The sequence below is a fragment of the Leopardus geoffroyi genome, chromosome E3, assembly GCF_018350155.1.
Source record: "Leopardus geoffroyi isolate Oge1 chromosome E3, O.geoffroyi_Oge1_pat1.0, whole genome shotgun sequence".
NCBI lineage: Eukaryota > Metazoa > Chordata > Mammalia > Carnivora > Felidae > Leopardus > Leopardus geoffroyi.
The window spans coordinates 22,218,400-22,230,976 of NC_059340.1; the positions used below are offsets into that span (position 1 = coordinate 22,218,400).

The 12,577-nt window shown below is 49.2% G+C and overlaps 1 protein-coding gene across 18 annotated transcripts in view; it reads right to left on the reverse strand.

Moving 5' to 3' along the window:
- Positions 1-754: 754 nt before the first annotated feature.
- Positions 755-12,577, reverse strand: part of TNRC6A (trinucleotide repeat containing adaptor 6A) — a 100,325-nt gene continuing 88,502 nt past the window's right edge. For 17 of the 18 annotated variants that reach the window (XM_045460949.1, XM_045460951.1, XM_045460952.1 and 14 more), the window contains 7 exons: positions 10,430-10,588; positions 9,690-9,830; positions 8,155-8,262; positions 6,616-6,837; positions 4,180-4,250; positions 3,322-3,461; positions 755-2,903 (listed from right to left, as the gene is read on the reverse strand). In XM_045460949.1, coding sequence (XP_045316905.1) covers positions 2,528-2,903; positions 3,322-3,461; positions 4,180-4,250; positions 6,616-6,837; positions 8,155-8,262; positions 9,690-9,830; positions 10,430-10,588 — 1,217 coding nt within the window. In that variant the 3' untranslated portion in view covers positions 755-2,527. Of the gene's footprint in view, positions 2,904-3,321; positions 3,462-3,637; positions 3,767-4,179; positions 4,251-6,615; positions 6,838-8,154; positions 8,263-9,689; positions 9,831-10,429; positions 10,589-12,577 lie in introns of those variants that run through there. The other variant, XR_006708213.1, reaches the window with a different exon arrangement.

Consider the following 12,577-nt stretch of genomic DNA (forward strand, 5'->3'; position numbering starts at 1 on the left):
TAAATCAAACACTTTATTTTCCACATAACAAGCGCAAAAAACTCCCAAACACTTTAACAATACAATTAACGCAGTTATGAATTCAATTATAGATACTACTCAGAGCCCCAAAAGGTCAATCAGCTTAACGTTCCAAACATTTCCAAACGTGGTTTTTCAAAGCTACCTTTGGTTTTTGGAAAAACCAGTATGGAAGTCAATATACACTGAATGCACTGAACATTCGCTCATAGGAAGGTGTCCAGTGGCAGCTCACACCCGGCAAGCTGGAGCGCGATTTGGAGTCCTCCACGGAAATACACGCGCAGGTTTGCCCCCGAGCTCCCGCGGCCGGGACAGAGGGCCGTGAAGGGGGGAGAAAAAGGCCAGTCCAGGTTGTGGCGTTTCTCGTTTTGTAACAGAGGTATGAGTTTGACACTAGAACACTGTCAAGTCATTAAGCTTCATGTTCCAAACGGTCTCTTGCTGAGGCTTGAGGTGGGCACAAATGGTGGGGAAGATGAAGTCACAGAAGAGCTTTGAGCAACCAGATCCCAAAGATGCTCAAAGAGGGTAGGGAGGAGCAAGCTACAGTTTCCCATTGTTCTCACATTATTTCAGGGTGAAATTGTGGAGAAGTTCGGATAGAATGTTCAAATATTTGCTTAGATTTTTACTCGGTTGCTCTATGAGGACCCTCATACACAGCAACGTTGAAACGTTCATTGTAAAAAAAGAGCGTACAAATAAATCCACAAAAAAGAGACAATTAATGTTGAGCAGCCAAAAAGTCATGGTTTATTATATTGGGAGGGATTTCATAATTCAAACACAACCAAACTGTACATTTTACAATCACATTCTATTTGTAAACAGTTAAAAGCCACTGACTTCTTTTGCATCTTAGGACACAAACAGTTAGCATCAAGGCAATGAAATGATGGCAAATTCTGCGCTGTTAAAATGTTTACCCTCGTTTGGCCCGTCTTCTTTGACTAAGCAAGCATTATAATACCATTTGTGGGCAAAAAAAGGGGGGGGGGCGAGGAGAGAAAGGAAGTTTAAAAACGGTGTAACTCGTTAGTTTGCAACAACATTTAAAATCTTTATACAACGAACAATTCTGTGAGCCCAATACCTTGGCTACAGTATGCATAGTTACTGATTTCGGCTTTAAGGTACAACAGTTCAACATTAACACAGTCACAAGAGAGCAGAAACAGAGAGCCACTTGATGGGATTACAAAAATTATTATCACCTATTGATTATTAGCAAACCATCATCACTCACTAATAAAAAGACAGCATCTGAAAGCAGAATGTCGACTCCAGCTTCAAGCGTTTTTTTTGTTTTTTCTTCTTTTTTTTTTTTTTTATTTTTGGCAGAGAAAATTCTTGAACAGAGCAATGTGTAGTATCAGTGCTAAAAGTCGGGGTTTTCTTTTTTTCCTATAAGAAACTACAAGGAGGTTTTTTTTTTTTTTTTTTTTTTTTTTAATTTTTAATTTTTTTATTTTTTCCTAACTGGGGAACTGGTTTTCCTGAGAACCATGCTCTTCGATTTAGGACAGGAATAGAAAAACAAAAGAACATGGCCAAATGCTGCTCCTTTTTCCCAGAGATAGAAAGCATCTTGTAAATCATCCTCCATTTTTTTTTTTTTTTGTCTTTTACATTTTTTTTAAATGATGGAAGAGTAAACATTTTTTTTTTCTCAAAAAACAAACAAAAAAATCTGTAAACAAGAAGGTTCAACGTGGGAACCTTCAAAACAAAATGGAAAGCCTATTCAAAGTGCAGGGCCCGTCCTGGGTGGCAGGGGGGGCTGCAAGTCACAGCTGTGGCCACAGTTTTTCAAACTGCAGAGCGAAATTCTTTAGTTTTAGAACATGAAAACACTGGTGCAATACTTTCATTTATAGTCCTAAGTCAGCATCAGAACTCGATGTTTTAAACTCCACAACACCACAATAAGGTAGGCAAACATCAAGGCATAGTAGAGAGCGCACACCTTTTAAGAACATCCTTGAGTAAACATTTACACTGGAACAGCTGCCCCCCCATATTGCCGATGAGACGGAGAGAACATCATTCAGTGCAAAGTTAAAAGCTCATACATTATCAGCCCAAAAAAATGGTTTTGCCAAAAAAAAAAAAAAAAAAAAAAAAAAAAAAGGAAAAGAAAAAAAAGAAAAGGGGGGGAGGAAAACGAAAATGGGGTAAGGGACGGGGAGGGAAACAAGGAAGGCAAAAAACAAAAAGAAACCAAACCCAAAGGCTAAACATGATGACTATACACGTGAGCTCATTCTATACGGTTTAGCATGTATGGCGCTATTTGGGAGTGTAAATAGATACCTTTTCACATTATAATATTGGCCTGCATGATTCAAGTATTCAAACTGATATGTTTCAGGGAAAACAAAGTGGAAAATGTGCAGAGAATAGCTGTTCCCACAGGTGGCCCCTGGCTGCAGGCGGCGAGCCCAACTTAGTGCTCCTTTCTTTCGCGTCTTGAGGTCACAGTTCGTGAGTCTGCGTCTACGCGCTACATGGACTCTCCACCCCCACCCAGGTGGTCAACAGAAAGAAAAGCATTAATGGGGGACGGGCTGCTCATTCCCCGGGGGTCGCTGCTGCTGGGAGGCCCCCACAGGCTTGTGGAATAATGGGGGGCCCCCCAGAGTGAAGTGCCGTGAAGGTCTCCACAGCTCGTTCCCGACAGCCCAGCACCATTCCAGTGATTGAGATCGGTCCGGCTGGAGAACGAGTGCGAACAGTCGAGGGAGCCCAGCCGGCTCTGGCTGGACCCGAGAGACTGCCAGCCGGGAGAAGGGGTCAGAGACTGACTTTGTGCAAAGAAACGGCTGATCTCCTCTTCACTGGCAAACTCAGCAAGAATAGTAGTGTTCCCCAATACACACCTGGAGGGAAGAGACACGGGGCGTGGTGAAAACTCAGGATGTCGAGGGGTCTGACCCCAAGTGGGGGGAGAACTCAGCCTCTGCTCCAAGGGTCAGGGGAGGCGGGGAGGCGGCGACAGGCCGGCTGCCTGGGCGAAAGCTGCCCCGGGAGTGTGGCTGTGCCACCAAGACCAAGGCTCCGGTCTCCTACAGGCGACTGAAGAGGTCTGGGGGCCACTGTGGCGGAAGACGCTTCACCTCCGAGTACTGACCCGGGAGCCTGAGACACGGTGAGGCTGCCGCCCTGTGAGGCGCTCTCACCGCGGGGCCCCGCACGCGGGCCCGGAGACGCCGCACAGTGTCATCGGCTGTGCCCTCGCACACAGGGAACCCCAAACTCTTGCATCGTGCGGGGCGTCCCGCACCAGCCGGAACTTACATGTGCAGAGACTTCTGTGCCTTCACTACCTCTTCTTTTGAGCTGTAACGGACCAGAGCATTTCCATGTGGGAGGTTCAGGTGGAATGTTATCAGTGGGCCGTGCTGCATGCACAGAGTACGCAGAGTTGAGCCATCGATCTAGGAGACAGTGTGGGGGGCCGCCCGTCAGACCAGCGCCACGGGGACCATCTAGGGAGGCTGTCCCCGGCTGGGACGCCGCTGCTCTCTCTCCTGCTGCCACTGGTCACTGGGGCTCACTGCTGTGATGGGGTACAGTGCCCCCCTCCCCACCTCCACTGGTCCCAGAGCCGTACCTCTGTGGCCTCTAGACTCCTGGACACTCCCCAGATCCCCACTTCCTTAGTTAGCCATATGCCCCTGCTGTGGCTTCGTGTCTTCTCTCTTCCCTGCCCTGAGGACAGGATTCATCAAGGCACTGCTCCCTGGGAGAGGAGGGGGTGGGCTCTTAACATCCGGCCTCCAGAGGAGGGTGGTCCGGGGACTAAGGAAATGTTCTAGTCTGAGAGGGTGGACCAGGGTTTCTCGAGTGCAGGAAGGACCAGGACCACCTGCTCCAAACTGCTTCAAATGCCCTTACGAAATGCAGACCCCGAGGAACCTGTACTTCGGTTGGCTCCTGGGTACATTTCACAGGGTAAAAAAAAAACCCAGGTCGGACCATAGCCTGCCTGAGGCATCTGAAGATCGTGCCCTGTTGTGTCCTCTGCCCGGCCTTGACATCTGCTTTGTCCCACTTAGCGGGCCTGGGCAGAACCTCCTCTCAAAGCAGACTGGACCCCTTTGCTCCTGTGCCGGCTGGCGTGTGCCCAGCAGCCAGGACGCCTGGAACTCTTACCTGAGGTGTAAGGTTCTTTAGAACAAGCCAATTTGTTATTCTCCCTGAGCTGCTCTCACCCCAGCTGGAACCTAAGGACAAAAAAGGGCGAGTCAGTTTTCCAAGGCTGTGGCCTGAATGTCTTTTAGGACACACACTTCCCAGTCAAACGACAGCTATTCAGGAGCATCACCTGGGCCCGTGGCGCTATCACTTCCCTCTTACCTGCACTCGTACACGGGGCGCTCTCCCCCTAGGCTCAGAATGCCAGCTCACCCCAGCTCTGACTGGGCCTGACTTCCTGGGACACGTGGCTCTGCCTCTGGGGAGAGTGAACTCAGACAGCCCCCAGCTCATCACTTGGCAGGCGGGTGAGGCACAACAGGCCAGATCCCTTTGCGACCTTTTCAACTGTAAAGCTAAAACTACCTCAAAAGGTGCTCTCTGGGAAAGGCCTCGGTTTGGGACGACCTCGGGTATCCTTCCATGACTCTGCATGCCTGTCGTACGGAGCGTGAAGCTCTAAGGGGACTTAAAAGCTTGCAATCGGTATCCATCGACAGATGGTGGATAAGGAAGATAAGGAAGAGGTGGTTATACACACAACGGAATATTACTTAGCCACAAAAAAGGAAGAGATGCTGTCGCGTATGGATGGCAACAACATGGATGGAGCTAGAGAGTACGATGCTTAGCGAAATACATCGGACAGAGAAAGACAAACCGGACAGAGAAAGACAAACACATATGATTTCACCCATATGAAGAATTTAAAGAACAAACACACAAGGCAGAACCAGACCTATACGTACAGAGAACAAACCGCTGGCTGCCGTGGCAAGGGGCGGAGGTGGGCAACTTGGCGGGCGGGGGGGGGGGGGGTAGGCATAGGCTTCCAGCTGTGCAATGAATAAGGCACAGGAAGGAAAGGCACAGCATCGGGGACACGGTCAGCGGCACCGGAACAGTGTATGGGGACAGATGGTCGCCACACCGGTGGCGAGCAGTGACGTGCAGGATTGCTGCATCATACATCCTGCACCAGAAGCCACTGCAGGGCTGTGTGTCAGGTGCACTTCAGTTACAAAGAGAAAGCTTGCAATGGCCCAGACGTTCCTGCTTCTGCCTGGGGGGCCAGGAGCCCCGAGCCTGGCCTTCCGGCTCAGCCCCAGGGCACCCGCTCCCAGAACTAAGACATGCTCAAGTCATCCCTACGGGTATCCAGGGTGCCTCACAAAGTCTGCAGTATGGCTCGGGAAGATGCTGCGGGACAGAGCTCCTGCCTGCTCCTTTCTCCCCCTGCATCTCTAGTGACTCCGCCCAGGAGCACTTGCGCCCCGGGCACATGCTATTCCCTCTGCTCTGCGTGGCTTATTCACCCTCAACTGCACCCACCCTCTTAAGCGGGGTGGGGGTGGGGGTCCCGGGCCACTTTCACCATCTCCCCTCCCTGGGTACTGCCACCAGCCACTTGGCCACGCCCAGCCATGCCTGGGGCCTGAAAGATCCACTCACACACCCGACACCAATGACATTCATTGGCATTTAGCAGCTTGGAACACATTCAAGTGTTCTTCTCATGTAATTAAAACTCCACCCCCTCCCCAATGTCCCTCCAAGTGAAACACTGCCAAGCTTTCTTTCAGCCAGTCACGGGTGTAAAGATCAGAAATCACTGGGAGGTTTTACTCTCTTTTCAGCCTAGAGATGGGAAGGCTGCTACAGTTCTGGGCCTGGGGGAGAATGAAGACTGGAACTGTATTTACTGGTAGAATCAGTACACAGCTCTGAGTTAAATCTGTGGCTGTGTGAGTGTGTGTGTCAGGGCGGGGACACAACGCCCGTCCAAATCCTGTGCTAGGGGAAGGGAGGAGGGGAGGCGTGTGTGGCGGTGTCCTGGGACAGGCTGCCCTGTGCCTGCTGGCCCCATGGGGTTAAGTCAGCACCGCCTTTCACCCTCGTGTGCCCCTGCTGAAACAGCAAAGGTCAGCATCATCTGGAACACAGGCCAGGCTTCCCTGAACAGGGCCCAGTTTGCAAAGCCAGGCGGGCTGCTTCCATCTTGCCCAGCCTCTACGTGTCTTTGTGACACGGCGATCCTCTGCGGGCTGCTGTGACCCGGAAGCTGTCGTACGGCTTCAGATGCGTTCCCGAGGAACCTCTCAAAGAGAGGCCCGTTTCATGAACCGTGCCACTGACTGTTGTGTGTGTTTGGGTATAAGTGTTCCTAAGTAAACCAGACACAACTTAAAGTAAAATTTAAGAGTGACAAAGACATGGAAGTTGCGGAAGATGGCGATGACGGAGAACCGTGTGTTTATTTAAGGTCTAATCCTGCTCCACGGAGGGTAACGCAACATATGCTACTTCGGTCTCTGTTAAACTCAACTGTTCGTGCTGGTTCTTGTTCAGCAAATAAAGCACACGAGACCACCCTGCACATCTCCTCCATCTTACCTGGGGTATACCTGGCGTCAGAATTTCCCCATCCTCCACCTACACGAAGGGGAGAGTTATCCCACGTAGACAAGGGTGGCTTCTGACCAGTCAGTCCCGGAGGTGGGCGGGACGGAGCAGTGATGTTTTTAGGTGGTAAAGGGACCTTCCACAGCTCATGAGCCAGAGAGGTGTTTGTAACTGAACCAGGAGACCATGTCAATTTGGAATCACTATTTCTGGCTACTCACAGGGAGAAAACACAGCAGAGAGGGGGGAAGATAATACTTTTAGAAAATTTAAATAATGATAGCACCCATTCGCCCACGAAAAGCAAACCAATCAAAAGACTGTCAAAAATCCCCAAATCAAACTAAACAGCCCAAAAACCACAAAAACCAAAATGAAACTGCTCCCTTGACTCAAACCAACTCAGACCATTCATCTGATATTCTTAATAATTTCAAGACTTGTAAAATTCTTAGCCCAGTGTACATAACTGTACTGTAATTGAAACTGAAACAAAGCTAAAAACACTCTGAATTGCACTAAAATAGCAACTGGGAGCACATTCCCTTCATGACCATAACTGAGCCACTCGAGACCGCCACATGGATCATTACATAGATTTTAGAACTCTCTGGTTTACACACAGGAAAAAGGACCACAATAGTAGTCAGGCGGTCTCCTCAGGGGGTCTCCACCGCAGACGCTCACTGGGGGCCTGCGTGCGCTAAGCGCCCAGCTGCTGGGCACTTGGTGTGTGCTCTCTCTCTAGTCCCGACACACATCCTACCGAGGAGCACAGAGGTTAAGCAACTTGCCTATGGGTCCCGCACACAGCCAGGATTCAAACCTAGGCCTGTGTGGCTTAAAAAAGAAAGGGGGGAAAAAAAAAAGCCAGCAAGCTCACTTCCTGAAGCATGCAGCCTCGTGGCAATCGGGGTGTGCGGGATCAGGCACACGGTAAACTATTTCAAAATAATGCTAAAAAACCATGGGGGGGGGGGGCGGGGGTGCAAGAGGATGGAGAATTTTATAACTTCTGTCACTGTCCACCATTTTTCTTTGATTCATAACGTGCACGTCCTGTAAGTCAGCGTGACTTTGAGTGTGGTCAGAAGACTGGTCACAACAGTTTCCTACTGGTGTGTGACAGCCGAGTACAGAAATTCAGAGTGAGTGTCTGTAAACCGACAGCAACGTGACATTGCCACAACTTGCACTTTTCCAGCAACTCCAAGTTCAGATTTACTACACTTCATAAAATTACCAGTCTGTGAAGGATTAGGAATTACAAAACTAAAAGCTTCTTCATTGGAGAAGCGCTTTGAGAGAAAGCGCACTAACTAAGCTGGCTCTCAGACAGGAGTGACAGCAGGCTGTTTTCGGAAAAGATTGCTGGGTACGGTCCATTTGAAAAAGGGATCAGTGGGGTTACAAGTACTTTCCCAGGCTCAGAAATATACTCTCCTCCCTCCCCGAAAAGCCTTTAGACAAAAAGGAGAGGACCCCCCCCACCCGCTCTGACGGGGCCTCGGCAAGCCCGGACGAGCCCACCTGAAGTGCTTTGTGCTGTACTGCTGAGGGGAACGTTGTAGTTGGAGGCACGAATGGATGACCAGGCACTAGTTGAAGGCAGCGTGGTGTTCAAGGATGAGGATGACCCTACGTGGGGGAAGAGCCCAATTAGTCATCCCCAGAGCAAGGGACGTACGTGGTGCCTGAGAAGCAGCAGAAGCACCCGGTGAGGCTGCAACGCGACAGCACGGCCCAAGAAAGGAAAGCGGACGCTGGGGTCTGGGGCCACTGCCTGTGCCCACGACCGCACCTTCCTGTCCGCTCATCATCCTGCTGCGGCTCGGGGACGTGGCTCCCCTCTTCCGCCTGATTCTCAGCACTGTCCGTGTCATTATCTGTGACACGCTCGGGGACAGCGGGCCTCCTAGGCCCAGTCCCCGCTCCAGGAGGGCTCGATCCTCCCGCCCCCCAAGCCCCGTCTCAGCTCCAGGGACTTCTTGGTACACGCCCCCTGCCCAGCACCACTCGCTACTCTGGGCTGGACCGTGACAGCTCTGTCCTGGCTTCCCACTCTGGTCCCCCTGCTCGCTGCAGCCAGCCCGCCCGCCCACCTGCGACCCCAAGTCTGGGGCTCAAAACCTTCAATGGTGTGTTCTTCTAACATCGAATCCAAACTCCTCTTCTGGCTATCTTGTACAGAAAGAAGCCCGTTTCTGCAAGCCACCAGATGCTTCCGTTAAGAAGCTGTGAGGCTCTACACTTGGCTCTGTCCCGCTTTCCTCTGGGAGAGCAGTGGGTATGTCCACTACTCCTACACAGTGGCCTAAATTCAGCCATTTTACAACGAGGAGGATGCCGTCCTTACCACTGTGATATGGCCAACACCTGTTCACGAATGATGCATTTACGGTAAAATGCTGACTGCTTTACATTTTATTATAAGCTGGCTAGCAGAATAGGAGGATACAGGTTTCAGAAACGGAAAATGCTTCCATCTCATTCATCCTTCTCCGGAAGTGTGCACAGAACCCTGCAACTGGGCTGAAGAATAGCCATATGGCAGGTGGCGGGACGATTTCCTCTGATACCCCACTAAAACGTGTGTCTGAGCGGGACCCTTAACTTGGCCTTAATTTTCACTTTCGGAAAAACAAGGAAAGCTCAACTGCTTCTTCCCACGAAGTCCTTTAACACCCAGAGTACATAAACAACGACAGAAAATCTTTTACAAAAAGAAGCACCCGTTTCTTAACCATGTCAACACTGAAGCCACATATAAAGCAGATAAACACCTTTTAATTGTTACTACAATTACTGGAGAGCAAACGTTCACTGGAGCTTTGTGTTAACTGATGCAGTGAATATGTTTGTTTACCATATCAGGTGCTAATAAGTCCCCATCGTTTCTAAAGTGGCAAAGAGTCACCTCTGGGAAAATGGTGAATTCTCTTTTTATGTTCACTATTCCCTTGGATGTCAGGTGCTGTGCTGTAAGTTTCACATCTGCTTTGAACCATTCTTAAACCCTATCATCCAGCATCATTCAGAAATTCTGACTTGTGCCGCCTACGTACCACTGTTCCTGTCCCTGAGGTGGTCAACTTCCCGCACAGTATTAATTGAAAGATTGTTTATGACACTGCCAGGAGTGACGTAAGGGTCAGTTTCAGGGTCGATGTTTGGATAACCTTTCCATGGTTCACCAGGGCGAAATTCTGGGAAGGAAATACTTAAAATTAGTTCAGGCTTATTTGTCACTTAAAAATCCGTTATTAAATATCCAAAACTTTTATTCCTAAAGTCCACGCAATTCTCCCGATTCAGTTACCAGAATTAGTGTAACATAAGCTGCTACTTATGAATAATTTGCACATTTTTGCTAGTGAAATAATTTCTCTGCACTTGCATATTTTTAAACACTAACATTTTAAAGCGCTTTATTAAATCACAAGCCATAGCAACGCAACAGAAAATGCGGCCGTAAGTACATTTCTGGTGACTCTTCAGCCCACAGAAAACACGGTCAAGTTGGTCCCCCAACACGGCGAAGAGGAACAACGAACGGAGGTTTTGTGTTACTCTTCACGCTGGCCTGCGGGACTGACTCCGCTCTCGCCTCCTGGAGCACAGGGGCACTGGTAACGGGCCAGACCCACTCGCTGGCCCAAGACCTGATGCTCAGCTTTCCATGCGTCCTATCCGTGTCCCCCCCACCCTCGGCCCAGGACTGGGCTACAGTAGAACCTACAACCTCTAGAGATAACGCAACCTTACTGGGAAGAAACCCTCACGGAGGAAGCTGGCAGCACTTTACCTGGTGGCCAATTAACACTGCTAGAGCCGTTAGGCGATTTGGCACGTGGCCAGCCGTCTCCTATTGAACCTGGAGGACTGGCTGGAGAAGTACTGCTGTTCATAAAGTCATAGGGAACAAACGGAGACTCTTCCAGCCTGAAACCACTTGAAATAGCACCTACAGAGGGAGACACAGGGCAGTGAACGTGAGGCAAAATATACGCGTGAATTTATTTCTTGCGGTTTCTCCAATAGCAAGAGAGAACTCGTCATGGGTCTGCGGGTTCCAAGTTGTGTTGTGCAGGCCATGTGAAAAGGCAAGGCGAAAACAAGGCTCTGCACTCGCCCAGACTTCAGTCACTTTCCATGCTCTCATGTACCAAGATCTGGAAATTATCATCATGAATTTTATTTCCGGAAGGATAATAAGGACCAGAGCCATCAACAAGTGACCCGGGTACGAGTACACACTTATTTTCAAATCGTTAAAACACTGGCATCTTGGCCTAAATGGAGAACGAGCACAGTGAAGTCTCTGTCCAGGAGGTGTGTGTGTGGGGGGGGGAGGATGGGCAAGGGGTGATGAGGAGTGATGGAGAGAAGAAAAGAACCGTGGAAAAGGAAGAATGACGGTGGGGAACACTGTGAGTGCCAAAGAGGTGTACCCGAGAATCGAGACTGCTATGCATGTAATGAAGACAAATATCCTTTTTTTTCCAGGATGTTTATATTTCTACTTATACACACCCCCTCGTGACTATACCACATTAGTGAAGCTACCTGTTATCAAAATTGAGTGTGAAATCCCACAAAAAGGCAATTTATGCTCACTTAGAAATCGTCACTTGTTTCCTGATGATTTATTCTCCACACTGATCTTTGTTTTGCCTTATTAAAATTTTTTTTTAATCTTTATTTTTTTGAGAGAGCATGAGTCGGGGAGGGGCAGAGAGAGAGGGAGACACAGAATTGGAAGCAGGCTCCAGGCTCTGAGCTGTCAGTGCAGAGCCTGACGTGGGGCTCGAACTCACGGACCGTGAGATCATGACCTGAGCCAAAGTCAGACGCTTAACCAACTGAGCCACCAAGTGCCCCTGTTTATTTTTAATAGATATACCTTGTCTATTTTTTGCTGACAGCAGAGCGCCTGACGCAGAGCTTGAACCCATGGACCGTGAGATCATGACCTGCGCCAAAGCCAGACACTTAACTGAACTATGCGGGGGCCCCTAATTACCTTCTATTAATCACTTCATGGGAGAAGGTGCAGAAGATGGGAAGTGAGATTGTATAGGCGGCAGGTGTAGTTGAAGCAAGCAGAGCTGGATTTATGCCACAGAAATGCTGTGTCTTAGGGGCGCCTGGGTGGCGCAGTCGGTTAAGCGTCCGACTTCAGCCAGGTCACGATCTCGCGGTCCGTGAGTTCGAGCCCCGTGTCGGGCTCTGGGCTGATGGCTCAGAGCCTGGAGCCTGTTTCCGACTCTGTGTCTCCCTCTCTCTCTGCCCTTCCCCCGTTCATGCTCTGTCTCTCTCTGTCCCAAAAATAAATAAAACGTTGGAAAAAAAAAAAATTAAAAAAAAAAAAAAGAAATGCTGTGTCTTAGAGGTGGGGCGTGTGAGCGGTGACCATAAGGAAGGCCAACACCGCCTGGGCACTAGTGTCTCACCCTGTCCTAGTGCTTGAGTGCTTCTGAGGTGTTGCCTTATTCACTCTCCAAACACTATAGGAGGTATTATTATACTCCCATTTAGCAGGTAAAGGTTAAGTTACTTGCCAACAACTAATAAATAGCAGAGCTAGGTCTCGAATCCCAGGTCTGTGTCTATTTTGCCATTTTGCCATCGTGTCAACTACCACTCCCACGCTTAAGAAAAATTCCAAATGTGATATGCCACTGAGTGGCAAATGTAACTTAGAATTCAGGTCTGTTTGATTCAGGGTTCGATGTTCTTTCTACCATGTGACCATTTCACCTTCCATTTCTGATAATCATCAGTCCAAGGTTCACAAACTAGCAAACTGACCTTTAAGCCAAGTTTAGTCAAATAAAGTTTCAAGATAAAAATCCAGTGGAGAGGACCGAATGTCACAAACGTGTTAACCAGAGGGACAGATTTGATCCTGCTTAGGTTAGAAAGCAGAGAGGCTCTCCTGGCTGCCACCCAA